General features: G+C 46.6%; 1 protein-coding gene across 2 annotated transcripts in view; it reads left to right on the top strand.

Moving 5' to 3' along the window:
- Positions 1-26,219, top strand: part of LOC138580155 (killer cell lectin-like receptor subfamily B member 1B allele C) — a 535,945-nt gene that overhangs the window by 163,354 nt on the left and 346,372 nt on the right. Inside the window, exon 5 of one of the 2 annotated variants that reach the window (XM_069650485.1) lies at positions 12,992-13,104. The exons of the other annotated variant lie outside the window; for it this stretch is intronic. Coding sequence (XP_069506586.1) covers positions 12,992-13,104 — 113 coding nt within the window. The remainder of the gene's footprint in view (positions 1-12,991; positions 13,105-26,219) is intronic. 2 annotated transcript variants of the gene reach the window in all.

Raw genomic sequence — 26,219 nt, 5'->3', positions numbered from 1 at the left:
GATGCAGTGGGGCCCCGCTTACCACCCAGCAGATGAGGGTCCTGGAGTGCATTCGCCCAGTTCTTCACCACCAGATCCTCAGGATGCAGGCCCGTCTGGAGTCGAGCGGTAAGTGGCCATGCATTCATGTTAGAAACAATGCATGTAGCAGTGCACTGGTAGTTAGCTACGTGGCTGCATGTGTGACATGGGTCATGTATGGATGTGTATGTACAGGGACATGAGCCTGCCGCATGTGTGAGTCCAGTCATGTGTGAGGCACATCAATGGTGTATGTGTTCAAATGCATGGTGCCCAAATGCGGTACACACATGTTCAAAATCATGTTTATGTACTGTGGCATTGTTGTGGTATGACACATGGATGCTGGTTCCACCTTCATGTATGTGCACAATGTACATGTTCGTGTGTGTGTATTTGACATGTGTGCCACTGTGATAAACCATGGATGCATGTGACACCGACATGTAGGAGGCTGATTGGCAGATGCGACCTGGATGCCGATGATTTAACTGCGACAGGTGGTGGAGATGTACAGATGCATGTATGTCTGGTGGCGTGTGTGCATGTGTGTGGCACTCCCCATGTTGCATGTGACATCAGGCTAATCTTCAGATACTCATGCTGGTGGATGTGTACGGATGGTGCTGCCTGCTGCAACATTTCTGTTAATTTGCGCATGTGTGTGAGTTCAAATGAAAGGTGTGTAAGGGGATTGTGACGTCATGTGGAAGTTTGAGACTGCCACTCATGTGAAACTGTCATGTGTGTATCAGACCATTTGTTAAGTGACTTCAATTCAGCACTCCAACTAAGTCAATGCCTAGTCTGGGATGCCCAAGAGAAGCCCTTATTTATATATTTTTATGACAAGTTCATAGATCTAGATGATAAACCCTTGTATAACGCCCCTCTCTTTGAATCCCCCTGACCTCACTGAGCCAAGAAGTAGGTTTGTTTTGCAAATTAAAAGATTTATTTGAAAAATTAAACAATATGTATATCACACTTTTATGAATAAATTAATATTTGATAGCACACTTATGAATATAATGTTGATCAACAATGGGTAATGTTACAATTGCACACTCTTTTCAATCAGTGAGGAGTTAGTATAGAAAGGATAAGGTAGCAGAGAATACTTTTATGGTTTCAAGGAAAAGCAATGATGGAAAGAATGCAGCACAGAAATAAACTGATATGGTTTCAACAAGAGATAATATGATCACTTTTTCTTTTGACAATTCACTCCCCTCCTATGCAATATAAGGAGATGGAAGAAGAGCACACAGTTTTCAGGATTACAAACAAAATGCAATACAAATCCCAGTTCCCCCCTAGCAAGCTTAGCGCAACCAGTATGCTTTGAAACAGGCAGAAATACTTTTAAATGTGATTTGCAATGAAGTGAAAAATATGCTAAAAATGATTTGAATTCCCTATAGGAGATTCAGGGTAGGTGACAGCTACTTTGAATTAGTTCAGGTCAACACTAGCAATTAATCTGGAATGATTATCACATTGAAAACGATTTTCAGCAGTTGCAAGTAAGAGACAGCTATTTTTAACGTGTGATAAAACTGAGCCAATTTGCAATTTGCGTCACTTTTTCTGAGTGCGTCGATCACGATTACGGGAAAACTTAGGTTCTTAACTTTAAAATGAAAAATAGATCTCGCTCCTAGGACGTGTGGTTCAAAAGATATGGACGATTGAATCGAGGTAGATTCTCAGAAATAAAGTAAGATTCAAATGACAAATGACACTTTCACAGGTTTGAAATCACAGAATGGACACACGATTTCTATGCAGTTCTGAATAGGTGGAAATGGTTTGAATTAGATTATTTTAAACTAAGAGATTGGTTTTGCACAGCTCTGGCTGGATACTCACTCCTAATTTTGGAAGGAATGGGCCTCGTCACACATCTGGTCAACAGGTTTAGCTGCGGTTCTCTCTGCTCTGCTGGTCTGGATCTCTGGTTCTGGCAAAGGTTCTTGGCAATGCACAGTGGTCTGGTCTGCGGTTCTGGTTCTGGCAAGAGTTCTTGGCTAGAATCAAACAGTACAGCCCGGCTGTTTTATTCGATGTGCCCCTTGGAAGTCTAGGGTAAATCAGTTTGCAAAATTGTAAGGCCAGCTGAGAATACTTTTAGCTTGCAGTAGGCCTTCTGCTTCAAAGTTCTGGAGTCTGGAGTCTGGTTTTCTAAGTTCTGGTCTCTGGATACTGCCTGAATTTGATGTCGTCCGTCAAAGTGCTTCGCAAGAAAGTGGAAAGTGAATGTCTACTTGGGTCTCAGTGGCTCTTTTCATGTCTTTTGAAAGTTGGTGGGAAGGCTAACTTTCTATGCCCAACCCTCTGAGGATCCTGATAGGCTAGAGGATTCTCTGTCGCCTGACTGGGGAACTGAGTTGTGAGTCATCCCGTGTCATGAGACATCATTTTTATGGCATACAGGAAGAACACTCCCCTTGTCACTGTGCACACAAATCTATTTTTGACTTAAATGCATATTTATCTATGTACAATTTTTCTAATATTATATGTCCAGTTAACATATTTTCTGTAGCGCCAAACCATCCGATCCCTGTCTTTGTAAGTTGTTGTGTTCACTTCTGACAGAATTCTGCCCTTTTCATCCAGAACACAATCTCTAAGCTTTTCCAGAATTTACACAAATGTGCGCAAGGAATATGGGCATCAGATGATCAAGTGTCAGATTTTTAACATACAGACATTTGGAGTAATACCCTATTTTCCGCTACTGCCCCCAGAACATACCACAGAGTCCTAACACCTCTTAAAATGTGCACAGAAAAATCACAGGAATAATGATATTATTGATATAATTTTGACAATTATGTACTATGAATTGTCCATCTTTCTATAATTATGCTCTGGCCCAGAGGGGTGTGGTTTCCCAAAGCACATGGGGGAATTTCTGGTTTGTCTGCTTCCTCCAAGCTCAGCTGTCTCACAGAGGCAGTGCCCCTCCAATTTCCTTCCAAGAGGAAGCCATTTACGACCCTCTGATTTAGCAATTGCTTGGAACAAAGGGAAGTTCATTGTTCTGTTTCCCTGCAGTCCCAGGCACCCCTCCCCTGATTCAATCAGAGAGGTGTGATCTCCTTTTGGTGGGGCAGCAGAAGGCAGGCCAGGCCTGTGAATACAGTTGCTGGGCAAGTTTCAACTCCTGTCGGGGGTAGTTGCCGGGCAGAATTCAGTCCCTTTAAGCCAGGCTTCAGCCAAAGGTGACTTTTGTTCCCATTTTTCTTCATTCAAATCAAACTTACAATTTTGACACATGCAGCTAGAATGCTGATTCTAAGTTCAAATCTATGACATTTAAACAGTTGCAACTTATGTGACACTCAAAAGTAGGTCACTCATTTATTTTAAACATTTTGATTTTAGTGGCTTTAATCCCATTTCACTTAAGCTGCTGACATCCACAGCTCAGCCAGTTTTGTTATGAACATTATTTTAGGCTCTTCATCTTTCCAGATTTGGTATGCACACAAGACTTCATTCTTCCAGATGTCTGCTGGTGTTCAGTAAGATTTTTGAATATCTTGCAATGTTTGATATAGGCATTTTGAGCTTGCATTTCAGAGAAACAAAGGTGATTTCAAAGCGCTTTTTGAGCTAACAGGCACTGCTGTTTTTCCTTTGGCACCACGTTTCACTCATGGCGCTTCTGGCCCATCACGCTCGCACTGGTGGGTGGCAGGTCAGGCGACCATTTTGGTGTGCGCAAAGACTGCGCGGTTTTCCTGGATTCTGGTGCAAATGTGGGCTTTTCAGCCATCTTGGATTTTCTAAGCCCACAGCACCAAATGTTGCAGCATAATAACTTGAACGTGGGTCGATACACCTGACACATTGTACAGTGCCCTGATGCCTGTGTTCTGTCTCTCCCTGTCTGCAGCGTCAACTGATGAAGAGGGTGGAGACGATGCTGTGGGGCACAGCGGCAAGGATCCCACTGCCAGCCGGAGACACAAGGCCCAGCTCCCCTCCCATGTTGTCATCTCGTCGGGAGTGAGGAGTCTGGTGCCGCGTCCGCGGCTGCAGCTGTCGAGGGTAGGTCCAAGAGGCAGAGGTTGGAGGTGGACTCCTCGGCAGCAGAAGGGGCAGCTGAGACCCCACACGGGCCTATGGAGGAAGATGGCACTGAGTCATCCAGGTTGGTGGAGGGTTTGGGTGAGGAGGAGGCCGTGGAAGGGCCACACACAGGGTCTGGAGGGGGGATTCCACTGGTGCTAGTGGTGCAGTCCAGGGGCAGGGACAGGAGGCAGCACAGGCGGCCGCGTAGGTGCCTGTGAGTAATCCTGTCCCCGATCCTGTGACTGCATCATCCCGCACCAGCAGGGATGGCTTTGTCCAGACCCGTTTACTGCCTGAGTGTCACCTGGGCACCCTGTGGAGCTGCCTCTGACCCAGCGGCCAGGCTGGTGGAGGACACATCCCTGCCACAGTCGGGAGTCGGAGGTCCAGCAGGGGTGGCCACCCTAATAACTGGACCCCAGCAGGTGGAGGACATGCAGGCATCAACAGACAGGGCACATGCACGGCAGCAGCAGGCTTAAGGTGGGAGCGATGATGGCTCGGGATCATCAACATCAGAGGGGCAGGAATCGCTGGAGGGCAGGAGGACCCTGGATTGGGAGTGTCTTCTGTGTGGCAGGGGATGCGCAAACAACAACTGACCTTCCTCTCCCTTTGGACGTGGCAATCCGGGACCGTGTTGAGTCTGTCCTGGCTGGGGTGGTGTTGCGCCAACGTGGCATCTGGGATGACGTGCAGGGTTCTCGTGAGGACTCTGCATGTTATTTCGGATGCCTCATTGACCGCGTCGACCTACTAGGATGGGTCGCCAGTGCTGGGTTCCTCCGTGTGCTGGACCTTCTACCGACCCCCTCCTCAACTGGACCCCCTATGTGCCATTCGTCCCCCGTGCCATCTTCCTGCCTGAGTGTCACCTGGGCACCCTGTGGAGCTGCCTCTGACCCAGCGGCCAGGCTGGTGGAGGACACATCCCTGCCACAGTCGGGAGTCAGAGGTCCAGCAGGGGTGGCCACCCCAATAACTGGACCCCAACAGGAGGAGGACATGCAGGCATCAACAGACAGGGCACATGCACAGCAGCAGCAGGCTCAAGGTGGGAGCGATGATGGCTCGGGGTCATCAACATCAGAGGGGCAGGCATCGCCGGAGGGCAGGAGGACCCAGGATTGAGAGTGTCTTCTGTGTGGCAGCGTTTGGGCCAGCAGATAGATGTGGAATGGCGGCAGGCGGAAGAGGCACGGCTCACTATGGCCAGGGCGGAGAACTCCATGCGCAGGGCGTTGAGACGGGCTTAGTGCCTCGAGGGAATTCGCAGGGAGTTGGAGGTGGACATGGCTTTATCCCTGCGAGACCTCGGGCCATAGAACAGGCCCGCCTCCAGGACGTTGAAGACGAGTTCGATGATGCCCTGGCCCGGGACATCAACAAGGGAGCCGTTGGACTAGCTGCCGCCTTTGTACATAGTTCTTTAGAGTTAGGTTTCCTTTTTTTAAAATTTGTTTTTGGAGTTAATGGACATTGCTCTATCTTATGTATATAGTTCTTTTTTTGCTAGGTTTTTTTTTAGGTTTCCTTTTATTTTGGGATCATGGACCCTTTGCAGTTGCATTGTACATAGTTAAGGCCTTGTACATACTTTTGTTATTTATTTTTCCCATGGATCAATGTTTTTTTTTTTCTTTTTGATGTACTTTATTTGGACATGGACAATGGACCACTTTTTTATTTTCCTGTTGTGGATTTTTTGGTGACATTTCAGATCTTTCATTACATTTTTTGATTCATTATTTCTTCCTTGCCACTTTTGAATTTTCTTTTTATTGTTTAATTATGTTTAACAATACATTTCATATTCCTTCTTCATTGGTGTGGTGTTCTCTCATTGGTTTTGTGCATGTCTCTATGTGCATTGCCTCAGTCATGTGTTGCCACTGAGTGGCTCTGTTGTACACTCATGCAAGGCCAAGCTGTTTTTTTTTTAGACTCTCATGGCATGGGTAATTTGGCAGTGGGTGCAGTGGATGGTTGCGTGCTTGTACTGGGAGGCAGGGGGGCTTTGGGTTGGCATTAGGGCCATGGGTCTGTTTTGTTATGACATGTAGTTTGGTGGCCCATGTCTCGGGGCCTGCTGGCAGGTGTCTGTCACTGGTGGGTGGGTGGGGGACATGTGTCGGGGCCTGCTGGCAGGTGTCTGCCACTGGTTGGTGGGTATATGGGGGACATGAGTCGGGGCCTGCTGGCAGGTGCCTGTCACTGGTGGGTGGATGGGGACATGTGTCGGTGCTGGCTGGCAGGTGCCTGTCACTGGTGGGTGGGTGGGGGACATGAGTCGGGGCCTGCTGGCAGGTGCCTGTCACTGGTGCATGGGTGGGAGACATGTGTCGGGGCCTGCTGGCTGGTGCCTGTCACTGGTGGGTGGGTGGGGGACATGAGTCGGGGCTCCCAAGCGCATGGTGCCATGTGGCCTGTCTGCGGGTCATGGCCAGGGGTGTGGGGTGGTCCCCTGTGGTGTGGGCTTCCTGCAGGGCATGGCCAGGGGTGTGGGGTGGTCCCCTGTGGTGTGGGCTGCCTGCAGGGCATGGCCAGGGGTGTGGGTTGGTCCCCAGTGGTGTGGGCTGCCTGCGGGGCATGGCCAGGGGTGTGAGGTGGTCCCCTGTGGTGTGAGCTGCCTGTGGGGCATGGGGAGGGGAGTGGGGCACACCCAGGAGGGCACACACTGCCAAATCGCGTGTGAAAGTCCATGCGCACCCCCGAAATACATGTACCCAGCCCAATCGCGTGTAAAACTCCACGCACACCCCTCGGAATACACGTACCCAGCCCAATCGCGTGTAAAACTCCACGTGCACCCCTGAAATACGCGAAGGCAGCCCATCCACCCTCCCCATGCCCCGCAGGCAGCCCTTCACCCCTTCCCATGCCCACAGGCAGCCCATCACCCCTGGCCATGCCCGCAGGCAGCCCATCGCTCCTGGCCATGCTCGCAGGCAGCCCACACCACAGAGGGGACTTTTTACACGCTATTTACCTGACGCGAGCAGGGTACATGTATTCCGAGGGGTGCGCGTGGAGTTTTACACGTGATTGGGCTGGGTACGCGTATTTCGGGTGTGCGCATGGAGTTTTACATGTGATTGGGCTGGGTACGTGTATTCCGAGGGGTCCGCTGGGGGTTTTACACGCGATAGGCCTGGCGCGAGCGGGGTATGTGTATTTCGGGGGTGCGCGGGGAGTTTTACATGCAATAGGGCTGGGTTCTTGTATTTCGGGGCGTGAGGGGGGTTTTACACGCGATTGGGCTGGGTATGTGTATTTCAGGGGTGCACGTGGAGATTTACACGCGATTGGCTGGGTACCTGTATTTTGGGGGTGCATGGGGTGTTTTACACGCCATTGGGCTGGGTACGAGTATTCCGAGGGGTGCGCTGGGAGTTTAGCACGCGATAGGCCTGGCGCGAGCGGGGTACGTGTATTTCGGGGGTGCATGGGGAGTTTTACACGCGATTGGGCTGGGTATGTGTATTTCGGGGGTGCGTGTGGAGTTTTACATGTGATTGGGCTGGGTAGGTGTATTTTGGGGGTGAGTGGGGAGTTTTGCACGCGTTTTCGTGGTTGGGGGGCTGTTTGCTGGTCCACTGGCCTTTGCGCCATTTACTGGATTTGTGCAATGTTTTTGGTGCACGGGGCGGGGTTGGGGGCGTAACTGGCGCTACTGCAGGGTCGCTGCGCCGCTCTGCGCCACGGCTGCTTTTGGATGTATAATTCCATGAATACACTGTGCGCCTAAATGGGTTTTGGCGCACGCGGCTGGCGCAGACTGGCGCACGCACACTCTGTGCGCCAGCCGCATACGCCACTTGTGCGCCGAATTCTATGAATTACCCCCTTAGTTGTTTGATGAGGTAGATAATATCATCCTTATCAAATACAATATCCCATTTTGAATCTGGGGTGTTTATGTCAGATGATTGAGTCTCCGGCTCCCGCTCCAGGGTCAATTCCAGATATCTAGCTACAACATTATCAGCTTCTCTGGAAGGCCCTTTTGCGAAGAGACATAAGAAATGCTCGATCTATCTATACTCAGCTACTACAGGGTAGATAGAAGCCCATTGATGGTAATAGTTATTATTTAGCACGGGCCAGAAATCCCTGCTGTTTTTTTTTGCCATCATTTTAAGTATTGCCTCTGCATCATGCTTTATATGCAGTGCCTTAGAGGAAAGTAGCCAATTACGGTATTTGTGTTTCTGTGTCCTAATCAAAAAATTTCTATCAGAAGTGTTTAACTTATTCAGGTGCCTTATGTCGGCCCGATAGAGATTCTTTTGTTCCACCAGATCTTTATTATAATTATGAGTCCTTGTGGACTTTGGGCAGGAACCCAGGGAACGAGACGACTTGAACTGGCGGAAGAGATCTTCATAGATCAAGGGCACATCCTTAACTAACAGCAATTGCTTCAGATGCTCCATTATCACTGCCATGTCACCTGCTCGAATGTAGATCCTATTCCCGCCTGGTTTACTTGGATATTCTCGCCATCCATTTTTTGGCATCATTATTTCTCTCCTCTTCCAAGTAAGCCTCAACATGTTATGGTCACTAGTTCCCCTTGGACAAACCTCAAAGGTGGCCACACATTTAGATACATTAGAAGATACAAGCAAATTATCCAAGCAGGAGCGTTGAATACCTCTAGACCATGTAGTCACAGCAGGAATATCACCCCTAGTTTGGCCATTCAACATCTCAATAACCCGGGCCTTCAGTTCTTTTTGCCATAGACATTGGTGTGTTATAACTCTTTTATAAAGTCGTGTTGATCGTTTGCCAACTGAAATACATTTCCCATCTTCCCTGTAGTTCTTTTCCTCATTTATACTGCAACCCGGCGCATGAGCGCCGGTGCGTGACATAGGCCACTCTGTTCCTTAAATTCTGGGTACGAGCTGGTTGCTCATTGGAACGAATAGCCAGTTCTGCTAGGTAAGGTACTTTTCTTTTAATACCTTAATAACGGCACAGACAGTGTTATTGCTGCCCCTACTTCAAATGTGGCTACATTGCAGGAACTTTCCTTTAAGCCCAGTAAGAAACGAACAGAGATAGTCAGCTGGACAGCATCCACGAGCCCTATCTTATACATAGATTCCTAGGTCAACTGCTCCTCTTTGCGAGCCATAGATCACTAACGTTGATAATATTAATAGTACACTGCTAGCATACTATTTAATTTACTTCATATGGAAAGGGATAATATGTCACATGAAGGACTGAATGCTCGAGTCGACCAGGAAGAGACCATTTATTATTAAAAAGAACTCGACTCACTAAACCATGCACAAATGAAGAGAGTTAGCAACCAATGAAGGGCGTAAAACCCTGCTACTTAACACAAGGTCATTGCTACAGCATGCCACAGATATTTCATTCTATATTACTGAGATGTCTGTGCCATTACTGAGACCTGTCTTTTTAAGGCAGCTAGGCCGTCTGTAACGCTGGCAATCCCAAATTAATATGACATTTTGAGGCAGGACAGAGAAGAATGCAAAGGTGGGGCCGGGGGGCGATTATTTCCAAGTCCACACTAGATGTATGGAAAATAGACATAGAAAGTATCTCTGGGTGTGAAATGCTCCATATTAAAATCAGGATGAATCCAGAAAATACCATTAACATGATAATACTATTTAGACCCCCTAATCCTATGAAGGAATTTTCATCATAACTGTGCAATTGACTGCTCTCATTCTTCAAACCTAATACTAAAGTTATTATTATGGGAGACATGAACTTGTGGTTGGGTTGTAAAAAGAAGTTAGCAGCACAAAACGTGTAAAAATCACTTAGTACCTGGGTTTTGTGCGGCTTCTCAAAGAGCCAACTCGTATGAAGGAGAATGTTCTAGACTACATTGCCAGAAATAACATTCTTACATCTACTCCTGTGGTAAATCATTGTCTGTGGTCAGATCATTCTTTCATCCACCTGGATATTATATGTGACGACAAGATAAGATACAAAAAAAAAAGTCTGTGAAAATCAACATGGAATATTAAGAAACTGACCCCTACAACTATGAGTAAATGGCTACAGCCACTAGCTATACATTTTGAATTGTTAGAAAATGCCAAGAGAATGAGTGAGGAAAATCAGACTACCCTACAAAAAGCGGTGGACTCTCTGGCACCCAAAAGAACCAAACTGTTATCTGTCAGGAAAACCAACAGTTGGTTCACACCAGAAATACAGAGCCTTAAATCAAAGAAAAATAAATACTTTTATAAATGGAAACTTTCTAAGTCGGAAAGCGACAGAAAAACCTTTAATGAGGCCTCCAGAGCTTTCAAAATGGCCACAATAGAAGCAAAAATAAATATGATGGACAGTAGAATACATAAGGCACAACATGAATCTAAAGAACTGTTTAAAATCCTTAAAGAATTGTCCGCCACCGGAGAATCTGCCAATTAAAGATGCAGAATGGTGTGCCTGTGTACAAAAAGCAATGTTAAATAAACGTGATGTGTTTAATCATAATGTAGAGCTGAAGAGAAGCAGTTCCAGTCAAAGTAGACAGTGAGCAAACTTCTGATAATACTATGATGCCTGTTTTTAATTTTCACCCTGTAACAAAGACAGAGCATATCGCAATCGTTGACAAACTTAGACTGAAAAATTGTAACAGGGATTCTTGCCCGGCTGAGTTATTTAAAACCTGCTCTGCGTCTATGATTGAAGTCTTGACCAAGTTCATTAACACCGCGTTCTCTGAAAGTCATGTCCCAGATCACGTGAAAACAGCACTCCACTTATAAAAAGCCTGGTTCATGTCCTTTTGACGCACTTAATTACAGGCACTTAACCAAGACCCTGTTCTTATTGAAGATCCTAGATCGGGTTGTGTATGTCCAGATCTCAAGAGTTTCTGAGTACTGAATATCATAGAGTGCTACATGACAGGCAATCTGGTTTTAGACAGGGCCATGGTACGGAGACAGCTTTACTGGACTGTAAGTCCAATTTGCTGCGTAACATGGACAATTGTGGAACATCGCTTCTGATGTTATTAGATCCATTGGCCGCCTTCGACCTGGTCGACCATCAGCTATTAGTCACCAGGTTGAGGGTGGTAGCCACATTTTTTCGGATACTGCATCAGCTTTCTGAGTAATAGAACACTCAGGGTGTGCAGTGACATTGCGGAAGCCCCCCCAAGTGTCCTGCTTTTTGGAGTCTCCCAGGGTGCTTGTGTATCAGCTTCTCTCTATAATATCTTTACTGCCACCGTTTTTGAGATGTTAGACAAAAATCAAGTAGAATTCACTAACTATGCGGATGACACACAATGTGTCATCCTGCTGTCAGGAAATCATGAGCAGAACTCCGTAAGATTGAATGAAGTTTATGACATCATCCAAGCGTGGATGGTTGAAAACGGACTCGCATTGAACAAAGAAAAGACAGAATGTATGGTAGTTTACAAACATTTCACCCTGGCAGGACACCATATAGAAACCAAAACAAAAGTGAAAAGATTAGGCCTTTTATTGGATCAGTATCTTAACATGAGAGCGCATGTGAGCCACCTGGTAGCCTCATCTGCATACCATCTAAAATTACTTTTATTTCAAAAGCCAACTGTGAAATCCTAGCTAGAGCGATTATTGGATCTAAGATGGATTACTCTGGCAGTCTTCTTTTTGGCATCAACAAGACAGAGTTTGTTTGACTACGGGTCATACAGAACATCACAGTCAGAGCCATCACAGGGCTAAGGAGATCTGACCATGTAACCAAAGCAAGAAGTGACTTACATTGGTTACCCATTGAAGATGGGGTGCAATTTCTGATACTTGTTATGACAAATAAGTACACCACATGCACAGGACCTGTATATCTTTCAAGGGACCTGCATGTGAAGTCAATACAAGAAGGCTCAGATAAAATGGCTTACTACAGCTCAAAGAGCCGAGATGCACACTCTCACAGGTTAAACAGAGTGCTTTTTACGCAGCAACCCGAAGGCCTGGAACTCTCTGCCAGAAGAAATTAGAAAGATCAACTTGGTGGCAAACATGAAGAAAAAATGTAAAACATATCGTTTCAACTAACCTGCTAGCTGCCTCTGATGACCAAGCCCCCAGTTTACCATAAACTGAGCTCCACATGTCTATGATTGATTGTTAGTCCTTGTCGTGCCCATATGCCTCCGGGTTCTGAGGAGGGCGTTATAAATGTGTAAAGTAACGCTGCGTACGCTTCAGTGGTCACCCCTACCCGCCAATCATATTAAAAACTGCATGTATCACCTACAAGCACTCTCAAATAGAACACCAACATATCTTGTGGCTAAACTCCACACCTCTGGAGGCTCTTGCACCTCACATAGCAACACTTTCAAAATGTTTGGATTCAAAGCAAGCCCGCAAAGAGAAGACCCGCAAGCAGTCCTGTTCCTGCCATGCCCTGACCGTCTGGAATTCAATCCCTGTATAGGCTCGAAATACCCCTGACCATCCTCCAGTCACAAAACACTAAAACCTTGCCTCTTTCATCAATATCTGCCGGACAAATAAAAATCCATCTTCCCCTCCATCAACTGTACTGCACTAGTGGATACAATGCCAAGCCCAATTCTGGCACAATCCTGTTGTAGAGCGCTACGCTGCTCTTGAGCTAGGTTGGCGCTATAAGCAGTATTGACAATAGGAAAAAGTAATGCATGCGTATCTGGTGGCTTGCCAGGATACAGGGTATCGTATTGCAGCAAAGGGCACATTGGGTATCACTCAAGATTACAGCTGCCCACCTATACACGTAAAGAGACATATTTGAAGTGCAATAATAGAAGAATAAAAAGTCTGTCATCTTCCACTGGCCAACATTAATCTTTTATGTGTTCCTTGTTTTACAGGATTTCATAAACAGCCATATATCGCATAACAACATTCTGTGGATTGGACTCTTCCTGGCATGTCCTGGGAGGAAGTGGACCTGGGTCAATGGCTCCATGATGAACAATGAATGGTACGGATCTTTGGATGTAATGAACGTTGGGAGTGTGCTCCAGTTTCCTGCATATTTATGTGGCAGGGTGTAGAGGTGAAACAGGCAGAATAGACTGACCTTTTACCCCTTCAGTCACTTAAGACGAACTTGGGAAGAGAATCTAGCATTCAGGCCCTGTTTTCTCTCCAGAAAATAACACTCCACATACTTTCTAGCAACCATTGACATAGCCAAGTGTTGCCTCTCTTTTATTGAAATGTGACGGCGCTTTTCAGACATTCACCATTTGCCAAATATTGTCTTCATGTTCCCTGGTGCTGCTGTCATTTGCCATGCATTGATACGACATGCTCTGATTCTCATGTCACCTGGCAAATACTTCTATCAGATACAATGCAGTGCCAGACAAAGCTCGGGTTCCCACAGCATTGCCAGGGTTTCATGTCAAATACCAAGGCAGTCATACAATATGCTAGATTTTGTCACCAAAAGCCGATTACCCTGGCCAATGGTTTATTTATTTATTTACACCACGCCGACAGCCCGCAGGCATCAGGGCGCCAATGAAATGCTCAGTTACTCACACCATTACCAGAGATTGGCATTATCAGACAAGGGGCTCAGACCAAATTTACATCAAATGTCCCAATAGTCACACAATTGGTAGAGGAATTGCAATACACATCTAGGCCTTCCCATCGCTGGACAGGTACTCATACTACGGTCATGGGTGGCCCTTAAATACCCAAGTAATCACGCAATTTCCTTGAATTGCCGCTGAATTGTCAGGTAGGGAAGGCAATACTTGAGAGGGGCATCAGTTGCCCTGATGCTCACATCTTTGCCAATAATCATTATCAAGTCCAGCAGTACTACAAGCATTGCTAGGGGTTCCCAAACAATGGGCAGGCTCTCATGATGTGCTCAGATATTATCAACATACATTAAGTGTCCCACAAGGAGGCCGGCTGAGAAGGGGGCAAGGAGGCAATTGCACCCAGGCCCCAGGCTGGCTGGGTTGTTGCTCCCTGGGCCAGAGCTGCAAAATATAGCAAAAATAATTTAAAAAAAGGTAACATCGTACAGAATCTAGCCTGTCTCGAAGGATCCGAGTGCCGCAAAGCATTGGCTTTTTTTTTGATGGGGTGAAACACATGTCTTGATCTTAGCAATGTTGCAGGTGTGCCTGGGTGGACCCTAAACATTGGCCTCCAGAGTGGGTGAATGTGAGGGAGAAGAGACTAGGTAAAGGGGCGTGATAATGCCACCCAGTGGGAGTGTATGCGTTTAGATGACAGACTCTGTGACCATGGATTGTAATGTTTGCACTACTGCGCCACATACACCATTACACTTTGGCGCATTACACAGGGGCATATCACAACTCCCTCTTGCCAAGGTAGTGAGGGTCCATATCTTATCAGAGTGTGTCCTCAGTTTTATTCTGTAAGAATCGTTCCCCTATGTGCTGGTCAATTTCTTGATAGCTGGTGAGTTCATTACAAAAACAGTTTACTAGCTCCCTGAATGGCACTCGCGGATGTTACAAAAACCCTGAATGGCACTCGCGGATGTTACTAACACCATGAATGGCACTCTCGGATGTTACTAGCACCCTGAATGGCACTCGCGGATGTTACTAACACCCTGAATGGCACTCGCGGATGTTACTAGCACCGTGAATGGCACTCGCGGATGTTACTAGCACCGTGAATGGCACTCGCGGATGTTACTAACACCCTGAATGGCACTCGCGGATGTTACTAACACCCTGAATGGCACTCGCGGATGTTACTAGCACCCTGAATTGCACTCGCGGATGTTACTAACACCCTGAATGGCACTCGCGGATGTTACTAGCACCCTGAATTGCACTCACGGATGTTACTAACACCCTGAATGGCACTCGCGGATGTTACTAACACCCTGAATAGCACTCACGGATGTTACTAGATACCTGAATGGCACTCGTGGATGTTACTAACACCCTGAATGGCATTTGCGGATGTTACTAATACCCTGAATGGCACTCACGGATGTTACTAGCTCCCTGAATGGCACTCACGGATGTTACTAACACCCTGAATGGCACTCCTGGATCTTTCTAACACCATGAATGGCACTCGCGGATGTTACTAACACTCTGAATGGCACTCGCGGATGTTACTAGCTACCTGAATGGCACTCGCGGATGTTACTAACACCCTGAATGGCACTCACGGATGTTACTAGCTCCCTGAATGGCACTCACGGATGTTACTAACACCCTGAATGGCACTCGCGGATGTTACTGTTTGGTGCCTATAGAAATGTCTGTTGCATTGTTTGTGGTTCTCAGTTTTGGGCACAATTGAAAAACACACAAGTAGATATAAAAATCAGCTGATAGTTTGTAGTAGGGTACAAACTAAAGGGGTAGTTCAGAGTTGGGCAGATCTTTTGTAGAACATGCTGCTACAAAACGTTATCATCTCCTCCAGTGGTATTTCTGAAAATCCATACTATTCAGATTTTACCACCGCAATAGTGTTTTTTTTACTGCCTCCAGAGGTATTTTAGCAATATCAGCGCCACCAGTGGTAATGTAAAAGGGTGTTTTTAAAACATGTATTCAGCCATTTTCACCTTCAGTATGAAAGTACAAATGGAATATGCATATTAGTAGCTCATACCGCTACTATACATATTTTCTAAGCACAAAAGAGTCTGTTCCGACCATTTTTGACATTACTTGGATAAGGGGCTAAGGGGAGGCATCAGAGATGCCCACCTTCTTACCCCTTGCCATGGCCATTTGTAAAAACCTTTTTTCACTGTATTGAAAGGAAGCACATGCATCTCCCTTCTGTGCAGTAAAAAACGTTTTCAGAAATTCAAAAATGTGGGGCCAATTTAGCTTTTTAACTCCACCTCTGAGGAGGAGGTAAAATAGGCAGCTTTTTGGCAGTAAATTAACCTAAATTGCTTCTGCCGGTATTCCCATGAAACAGTGCCAATGGTATTTGATCAAACCCTGAATTGGGTGCAAGTAAAATCAGCGGAATTTGCCAAATATTGCTGATTTTTCCATTGGGCTCAATGCGGAATGGGGAATTTCCGAATGGGCCCAATGGGAAATGGGGACTTATCGTTCTGCCAAACCCGTGATACGGTGTTAATACGCCGGGGGTTTGGCGGTAACGCTAATAGCCCCGGCGGTAATAACGCTGGGGATACCGCCCAACTCGTGATGAGGCCGAAACAGAACCCTCTTATCCGACCAACACAAAACACACATACAAATCAACAATATATACACATATAAAAATACATAGCTGCAGCCTTCAGTGTATACTTTACCCAGTCACAAATACACTCAAACACATCACCATAGGCACGCACACACAGAAACACTTTTACGTTCCTTGAAAACACAAATAAATATGATAGGTCGTTACTACTCCTTCTCCATCACCACATGTCAGATGCAATCCCCTCACTGGTCCCTCTGCTTCTTTGAACTGATTTATGAAACCCACTTGCCAAGAAAGGGTATCTTGGGATCGCCAGAAAAAGCCAGTCACCTCTGCGTCTTTTGCTCTTGATTGTCCAACTGCGGACCCTGCAGCCATTACTAGCAAGACCCCAACCACAGCTTTTTGTCATGTCTGGCCGAGGCTGATTAGCAAATCACGGTGGTCTGCCATCTACATGTAAGCTAGGGCAATGGAAGGGGTGAGTGACCAGGAATTGATGACTGAGCAATGTGGGAAAGTGAAGGGGGTGCGATCGAGGTAAGGGAAGGGTATTGGGTAAAATACACCCCCGCTATTGGCAAATATTTCCAGTTATGTCATTTTTCCTTGAAACCTCTAATCGAGTTCTACCTAATGCAAGTAGAACCTACCATACTTTATGGATTAGACATCAGTTTAAGTGAATTGGGCGATAAGTTAAACACCATTCAGGGTATGCTTTGGAAAAAGACATTGGGTCTGGCAAACTCTGTACCGAACTCGCTGGTAAGGCACGAGCTTGAGCTTGTTTGCCTTGCCACTAGTGCGAAATGGAGGAATCTGTCACATTATGCTAAACTATTAAATTCGCCTCTGCAATCATTGTACGAAGGATGTTGCACAGACCAAACACATACCTTAGACCTGACAATAACTAATTTAAAGGAACAAATGAATTACCTTTTGGTTGATGTAGGTTATTCTAATGAGGAGCTGGTTACAAATCCTGCAAGGGTTAAAAATAAATTATTCCAACATGACTGGGCAAAAACTAAAGAGTTGGCCACTTACATCCTCTATAAAGAATACGCAAAGCTCAACAATAAAAGGGAATAGTTCTGGGTGGGGTGACAAACCTTGTTAGTTGTGGGCGCTGGTAGGAAGTTGGTGGTCCAGTACTGTTGATAATTATTCACAATACAGTCTTGGGTTGAGTTTGTGCATTGTTATTTATTGTTTGAATGCAAAATAACAAATAAAAGTACATTGTGCCAGAGTCGTGAAGCAAGAAAAACAGCCGACGCGTGTTTCAACCGAAGTCTTTTTCAAGGCCAAAGAAGGTTAGTGGTCAGGCTCACGCGTTGGAGCGTGTAGCAGAGTAGCGCTGTATAGGGTCCAGGAAATGGGCTTACTAGCTCATCCGAAAGCAATGCACGTCCTGCACCGAATGGTTCCTGTCCATAGTTGTTCCGACACCAAACTCCCATCTCCCCTACATTAAAAGGGAATATTTTGCAAAATATTTACTTATCTTCCCTTATCCAAAAAAGCAGAATGTATACCTACGCGCTTCCGATTAAATCAGTTGCCGACCATGGAGAGAATTGAGGGGGTGGATGGAAGCGGAAGGAAATATAAACTGCCTGTTTTGTGGTAATAGTGATATGAGAGAAACCACAAAACACTTGGTGATCGGGTGCATGGCGTTGAAGGAAGATAGAGGGAAACATCTGGGCATTACTGTTGGCAATTAAGTTCTCTGGTGTAGCTTGATGGGAGGTCATCTTCAGAGTCAGATTCTGGCTTTATGTGGTTTGCTTACCACAATACTTAAAAAAGATAGAATTGCTAAAATCTGATGAAGACTTGTAACTCAATGAGAGCAAAGTGGATTTTTATTAATGTGATGAAGTCGAATTTGTATATTTGATGATTTTTTATGAATTTCATGTGCTTTTTTATGTATTTGTATTTTTTGATATTCTGTTTTTTATCACAATTCATACTTTTTTTAACTTGTATTTTATATCTGTAATTCTTGTTTGTGAAAGGTTCTTACTTTCTTTGCTTTTAGGGAAGCAAAACACAATTAAAAAAAAAGCCAGATTTATTTAACAGTGTACTAGCTTGGCACTTGCATAACAACCTTGCAGAAAGCATTTAGTTGGTTCTAATATTGAAGATGGAATAGAAGGAGATGAAGTCTCCTCTGCTGTCTAAATTCTAAACTGTGGAACCCGGAACCTAAGGCTTAAATCCCTCCGCCCCCTTCCTCAATTAACACATTTTGTGGCCCTGAGCAAATGACTTTTCATCCATGTGTCTTGTTTTCCTTAACTGCCTGTATGGAAAGTCACACTCATAAGGGTTTATAATCTACAGGGTAACGCCAGAAATAAATATTAACCATTAATATATTGATTACATTATGCTAAGTGAGGTCCTTATGTTGTGTGTGACAGTATGGATTTTGTGTTGTGAGTTGGGGAGACAGGAAACCAGGAATGGGTATTTTACTTTATCAGCTCGTGTTTGCCTCTTAGAGTGAACCCAGGCCCCTGAATCAGCTCTACCAAGGCATTCAATATCTCCTCCATCTCTTTACATTGATCTAAAACTTAAGATTGCATTAGATGGGATGAGATATAGCCTGCTGTCAAATTACAAACTGTAACACAAGGAAACCTGCACTCAAATCCCAGATTTCCCATTTCACCAAATTGGTTGAGTTGGCTCTTCAGTGGAAGCCTAACTTGCAAAATACTGACTGCGACATGCCAGAGATGAGCACCTAAATGTTAACTCTCCATCCGGTCATCATCGCCAGGTATTTCAAATGTGCCAGACTCACCCATTGCCAGTAACAGCCATTGAATGCCCAGGTGATCAAAGACATGTTAGGGTGTGCCATTAACTGCCCTGGTACTCACAGCATCGCTAGGATCTTCCATCATTTGCCACGGTACTCACATTATGTTCAGAATTTGCCATCATAAGTTGAGTTACCTACATCCATGACAGAAATGGCCACCATAGCCAGGCATTGCTAGTAAGTACCCTGATACTCACACTATTGCCAGAAATGGTCATATGCCCATGTATACACCATTGGCAGAGACAGCCATCACATGCTAGTGTAACCATGCCAATGCGGAGAATGCCAAAAGTACCCACTTGAGCAATAGGGAGTTTGTATTTAGAAGGAATGTCACACCTTTTACTTATCATTAACTACATTTTGGGTAGGGATTAAAGACCGACTTGTGGAATATAGCAACACTGTAGGGAGCAAGGTCTAGGTAAAGTGCTCTCTGAAATGGAAACTATATTCGACATACTGTGTTTGCCCTACTGCATTTTTGCTCATATTATATTGTTAGTGATCGCATGTTGCTATAGCATTAATCTGTGTATTTTATTGATCTAAAAGATTGGTATTATTTTTTTTATAAAAAGCCTATTATAAATAAATAAAACAGTGGGTTCCTGCACTAGTGTGGTATTGGAAGGTTTAGCGTAGGGGTGGGTTGCTGTGAACTGAAAGGTATAGATTAGGGCTGCGTTCCTGCACTAGTGTGGGACTGGAAGGTATAGAGTAGGGCTGGGTTCCTGCACCAGTGTGGGACTGGAAGGTATAGAGTAGGGGTGGGTTCTGTGTATTGGACGGTATAGAGTAGGAGTGGGTTCCTGCACTCGTGTGGTACTGGAAGGTAGAGAGTAGGAGTGGGTTCCTGCACTCATGTGGTACTGGAAGGTATAGAGTAGGGGTGGATTCCTGCACTAGTGTGGTACTGGAAGGTATAGAGTAGGAGTGGGTTCCTGCACTAGTGTGGTACTGGAAGGTATAGAGTAGGGATGGGTTCTGTGTATTGGACGGTATAGAGTAGGAGTGGGATCCTGCACTCGTATGGTACTGGAAGGTAGAGAGTAGGAGTGGGTTCCTGCACTCATGTGGTACTGGAAGGTATAGAGTAGGGGTGGGTTCCTGCACTAGTGTGGGACTGGAAAGTATAGAGTAGGGCTGGGTTCCTGCACTAGTGTGGGACTGCAAGGTATAGAGTAGGATTGGGTTTCTGCACTCGTGTGGTACTGGAAGGTATAGAGTAGGGGTGGGTTCCTGCATTAGTGTGGTATGGAAGGTATAGAGTAGGATTGGGTTCCTGCACTCGTGTGGTACTGGAAGGTATAGAGTAGGGGTGGGTTCCTGCACTAGTGTGGGACTGGAAGGTATCGAGTAGGGCTGGGTTCCTGCACTAGTGTGGGACTGGAAGGTATCGAGTAGGGCTGGGTTCATGCACTCGTGTGGTACTGGAAGGTATAGAGTAGGGGTGGGTTCCTGCACTAGTGTGGTACTGGAAGGTATAGAGTAGGAGTGGGATCCTGCACTAGTGTGGTACTGGAAGGTTTAGAGTAGGGGTGGGTTCCTTCAATAGTGTGGAACTGGAAAGTATAGAATAGGGGTGGGTTCCTGCACTAGTGTTGAACTGGAAGGTATAGAGTAGGGGTGGGTTTCTGCACTAGTGTGAACTGGAAAGTATAGAGTAGGGGTGGGTTTCTGCACTAGTGTGGAACTGGAAGGTATAGAGTAGGGGTGGGTTCCTGCACTAGTGTGGTACTGGACGGTATAGAGTAGGAGTTGGTTTCTGCACTAGAGTAGAACTGGAAAGTATAGAGTAGGGGTGGCTTCCTGCACTAGTGTGGTACTGGAAGGTATAGAATAGGGGTGGGTTCCTGCACTAGTGTGGTGCTGGTAGGTGTAGCATAGGGGTGGGTTCCTGCACTAGTGTGGTACTGGAAGGTATAGAGTAGAGGTGGGTTCCAGCACTAGTCTGGTACTGGATGGTATAGAGTAGAGGTGGGTTTCTGCACTAGTGTGGTACTGTAAAGTATAGAGTAGGGGTGGGTTCTTGCAGTAGTGTGGTACTGGAAGGTATAGAGTAGGGGTGGGTTCCTGCACTAGTGTGGTACTGGAAGGTAAAGAGTCGAGGTGGGTTCCTGTGAACTGGAAGGTATAGAGTAGGGGTGGGTTCCTGCACTAGAAAGGAACTGGAAGGTATAGAGTACGGGTGGGTTCCCGCAGTAGTGTGGTACTGGAAGGTATAGAGTAGGGGTGGGTTCTTGCACTTGTGTGGTACTGGCAAGTATAGAGTAGTGGTGGGTTCCTACACTTGTGTGGTACTGGATGGTATAGAGTATAGGTGGGTTCCTGCACTAGAAAGGAATTGGAAGGTATAGAGTAGGAGTGGGTTCCTGCAGTAGTGTGGTACTATAAGGTATAGAGTAGAGGTGAGTTCCTGCACTAGAAAGGAACTGGAAGGTATAGAGTAGGGGTGGGTTCATGCACTAGTGTGGTACCGGAGGGTATAGAGTAGGGGTGGGTTCCTGTGTATTGGATGGTATAGAGTAGGAGTGGGTTCCTGCACTCGTGTGGTACTGGAAGGTATAGAGTAGGGGTGGGTTCCTGCACTAGTGTGGTACTGGAAGGTATAGAGTAGGAGTGGGTTCCTGCACTAGTGTGGTACTGGAAGGCATAGAGTAGAGGTGGGTTCCTGTGAACTGGAAGATATAGAGTAGGGGTGGGTTCCTGCACTAGTATGTTACTGGAAGGTAGAGAGCAGGAGTGGGTTCCTGCACTCGTTTGGTACTGGAAGGTATAGAGTAGGGGTGGGTTCCTGCACTAGCGTGGGACTGGAAGATATAGAGCAGGGCTGGGTTCCTTCACTAGTGTGGGACTGGACAGTATAGAGTAGGAGTGGGTTCCTGTGTATTGGATGGTATAGAGTAGAAATGGGTTCCTGCACTCGTATGGTACTGGATGGTAAAGAGTAGGGGTGGGTTCATGCACTAGTGTGGTACTGGAAGGTATAGAATAGGAGTGGGTTCCTGCACTCGTGTGTTACTGGAAGGTATAGGGTAGGGGTGGGTTCCTGCACTAGTGTGGGACTGGAAGGTATAGAGTAGGGCTGGGTTCCTGCACTAGTGTGGGACCTGAAGGTATAGAGTAGCGGTGGGTTTCTGTGTATTGGACGGTATAGAGTAGGAGTGGGTTCCTGCACTAGTGTGGTACTGGAAGGTATAGAGTAGGAGTGGGTTCCTGCACTTGTGTGGTACTGGAAGGTATAGAGTAGGGGTGGGTTCCTGCACTAGTGTAGTACTGGAAGGTATAGAGTAGGAGTGGGATCCTGCACTATTGTGGTTCTGGAAGGTATAGAGTAGGGGTCGGTTCCTTCAATAGTGTGGAACTGGAAAGTATAGAATAGGGGTGGGTTCCTGCACTAGTGTGGAACTGGAAGGTATAGAGTAGGGGTGGGTTTCTGCACTAGTGTGTACTGGGAAGTATAGAGTAGGGGTGGGTTCCTTCACTAGTGTGGTACTGGAAGGTATAGAATAGGAGTGGGTTCCTGCACTCATGTGTTACTGGAAGGTATAGGGTAGGGGTGGGTTCCTGCACTTGTGTGGGACTGGAAGGTATAGAGTAGGGCTGGGTTCCTGCACTAGTGTGGGACTGGAAGGTATAGAGTAGCGGTGGGTTTCTGTGTACTGGACAGTATAGTGTGGAACTGGAAGGTATAGAGTAGGGGTGGGTTTCTGCACTAGTGTGAACTGGAAAGTATAGAGTAGGGGTGGGTTCCTTCACTAGTGTGTACTGGAAAGAATAGAGTAGGAGTGGGTTCCTGCACTCATGTGATACTGGAAGGTATTGAGTAGGGGTGGGTTCCTGCACTAGTGTGGTACTGGAAGATATAGAGTAGGGGTGGGTTCCTGCACTAGTGTGGTACTGGACGGTATAGAGTAGAGGTTGGTTTCTGCACTAGAGTAGAACTGGAAAGTATAGAGTAGGGGTGGCTTCCTGCACTAGTGTGGTACTGGAAGGTATAGAATAGGGATGGATTCCTGCACTAGTGTGGTACTAGAAGGTGTAGCATAGGGGTGGGTTCCTGCACTAGTGTGGTACTGGAAGGTATAGAGTAGAGGTGGGTTCCTGCACTAGTCTGGTACTGGAAGGTTTAGAGTAGAGGTGGGTTTCTGCACTAGTGTGGTACTGTAAAGTATAGAGTAGGGGTGGGTTCTTGCACTAGTGTGGTACTGGAAGGTATATAGTTGGGGTGGGTTCCTACACTAGTGTGGTACTGGAAGGTATAGAGTAGAGGTGGGTTCCTGTGAACTGGAAGGTATAGAGTAGGGGTGGGTTCCTTCACTAGAAAGGAACTGGAAGGTATAGGATACAGGTGGGTTCCTGCAGTAGTGTGGTACTGGAAGGTATAGAGTAGGGGTGGATTCCTGCACTAGTGTGGTACTGGAAGGTATAGAGTAGGAGTGGGTTCCTGCACTAGTGTGGTACTGGAAGGTATAGAGTAGGGGTGGGTTCTGTGTATTGGACGGTATAGAGTAGGAGTGGGTTCCTGCACTCGTGTGGTACTGGAAGGTATAGAGTAGGGGTGGATTCCTGCACTAGTGTGGTACTGGAAGGTATAGAGTAGGAGTGGGTTCCTGCGCTAGTGTGGTACTGGAAGGTATAGAGTAGGGGTGGGTTCTGTGTATTGGACGGTATAGAGTAGGAGTGGGTTCCTGCACTCGTGTGGTACTGGAAGGTAGGGAGTAGGAGTGGGTTCCTGCACTCATGTGGTACTGGAAGGTATAGAGTAGGGGTGGGTTCCTGCACTAGTGTGGGACTGGAAGGTATAGAGTAGGGCTGGGTTCCTGCACTAGTGTGGGACTGCAAGGTATAGAGTAGGATTGGGTTCCTGCACTCGTGTGGTACTGGAAGGTATAGAGTAGGGGTGGGTTCCTGCATTAGTGTGGTATGGAAGGTATAGAGTAGGATTGGGTTCCTGCACTCGTGTGGTACTGGAAGGTATAGAGTAGGGGTGGGTTCCTGCACTAGTGTGGGACTGGAAGGTATCGAGTAGGGCTGGGTTCCTGCACTAGTGTGGGACTGGAAGGTATAGAATAGGGATGGATTCCTGCACTAGTGTGGTACTAGAAGGTGTAGCATAGGGGTGGGTTCCTGCACTAGTGTGGTACTGGAAGGTATAGAGTAGAGGTGGGTTCCTGCACTAGTCTGGTACTGGAAGGTTTAGAGTAGAGGTGGGTTTCTGCACTAGTGTGGTACTGTAAAGTATAGAGTAGGGGTGGGTTCTTGCACTAGTGTGGTACTGGAAGGTATATAGTTGGGGTGGGTTCCTACACTAGTGTGGTACTGGAAGGTATAGAGTAGAGGTGGGTTCCTGTGAACTGGAAGGTATAGAGTAGGGGTGGGTTCCTTCACTAGAAAGGAACTGGAAGGTATAGGATACAGGTGGGTTCCTGCAGTAGTGTGGTACTGGAAGGTATAGAGTAGGGGTGGATTCCTGCACTAGTGTGGTACTGGAAGGTATAGAGTAGGAGTGGGTTCCTGCACTAGTGTGGTACTGGAAGGTATAGAGTAGGGGTGGGTTCTGTGTATTGGACGGTATAGAGTAGGAGTGGGTTCCTGCACTCGTGTGGTACTGGAAGGTATAGAGTAGAGGTGGATTCCTGCACTAGTGTGGTACTGGAAGGTATAGAGTAGGAGTGGGTTCCTGCGCTAGTGTGGTACTGGAAGGTATAGAGTAGGGGTGGGTTCTGTGTATTGGACGGTATAGAGTAGGAGTGGGTTCCTGCACTCGTGTGGTACTGGAAGGTAGGGAGTAGGAGTGGTTTCCTGCACTCATGTGGTACTGGAAGGTATAGAGTAGGGGTGGGTTCCTGCACTAGTGTGGGACTGGAAGGTATAGAGTAGGGCTGGGTTCCTGCACTAGTGTGGGACTGCAAGGTATAGAGTAGGATTGGGTTCCTGCACTCGTGTGGTACTGGAAGGTATAGAGTAGGGGTGGGTTCCTGCATTAGTGTGGTATGGAAGGTATAGAGTAGGATTGGGTTCCTGCACTCGTGTGGTACTGGAAGGTATAGAGTAGGGGTGGGTTCCTGCACTAGTGTGGGACTGGAAGGTATCGAGTAGGGCTGGGTTCCTGCACTAGTGTGGGACTGGAAGGTATCGAGTAGGGCTGGGTTCATGCACTCGTGTGGTACTGGAAGGTATAGAGTAGGGGTGGGTTCCTGCACTAGTGTGGTACTGGAAGGTATAGAGTAGGAGTGGGATCCTGCACTAGTGTGGTACTGGAAGGTTTAGAGTAGGGGTGGGTTCCTTCAATAGTGTGGAACTGGAAAGTATAGAATAGGGGTGGGTTCCTGCACTAGTGTTGAACTGGAAGGTATAGAGTAGGGGTGGGTTTCTGCACTAGTGTGAACTGGAAAGTATAGAGTAGGGGTGGGTTCCTGCACTAGTGTGGAACTGGAAGGTATAGAGTAGGGGTGGGTTCCTGCACTAGTGTGGTACTGGACGGTATAGAGTAGGAGTTGGTTTCTGCACTAGAGTAGAACTGGAAAGTATAGAGTAGGGGTGGCTTCCTGCACTAGTGTGGTACTGGAAGGTATAGAATAGGGGTGGGTTCCTGCACTAGTGTGGTGCTGGTAGGTGTAGCATAGGGGTGGGTTCCTGCACTAGTGTGGTACTGGAAGGTATAGAGTAGAGGTGGGTTCCAGCACTAGTCTGGTACTGTAAAGTATAGAGTAGGGGTGGGTTCTTGCAGTAGTGTGGTACTGGAAGGTATAGAGTAGGGGTGGGTTCCTGCACTAGTGTGGTACTGGAAGGTAAAGGGTCGAGGTGGGTTCCTGTGAACTGGAAGGTATAGAGTAGGGGTGGGTTCCTGCACTAGAAAGGAACTGGAAGGTATAGAGTACGGGTGGGTTCCCGCAGTAGTGTGGAACTGGAAGGTATAGAGTAGGGGTGGGTTCTTGCACTTGTGTGGTACTGGCAAGTATAGAGTAGTGGTGGGTTCCTACACTTGTGTGGTACTGGATGGTATAGAGTATAGGTGGGTTCCTGCACTAGAAAGG

Source organism: Ambystoma mexicanum, chromosome 3p (assembly GCF_040938575.1).
Source record: "Ambystoma mexicanum isolate Mex_15411 chromosome 3p, UKY_AmexF1_1, whole genome shotgun sequence".
NCBI classification, from domain to species: domain Eukaryota; kingdom Metazoa; phylum Chordata; class Amphibia; order Caudata; family Ambystomatidae; genus Ambystoma; species Ambystoma mexicanum.
The sequence above is the reverse complement of the archived record's forward strand: the minus strand, read 5'-3'. Positions and strand labels throughout refer to the sequence as shown.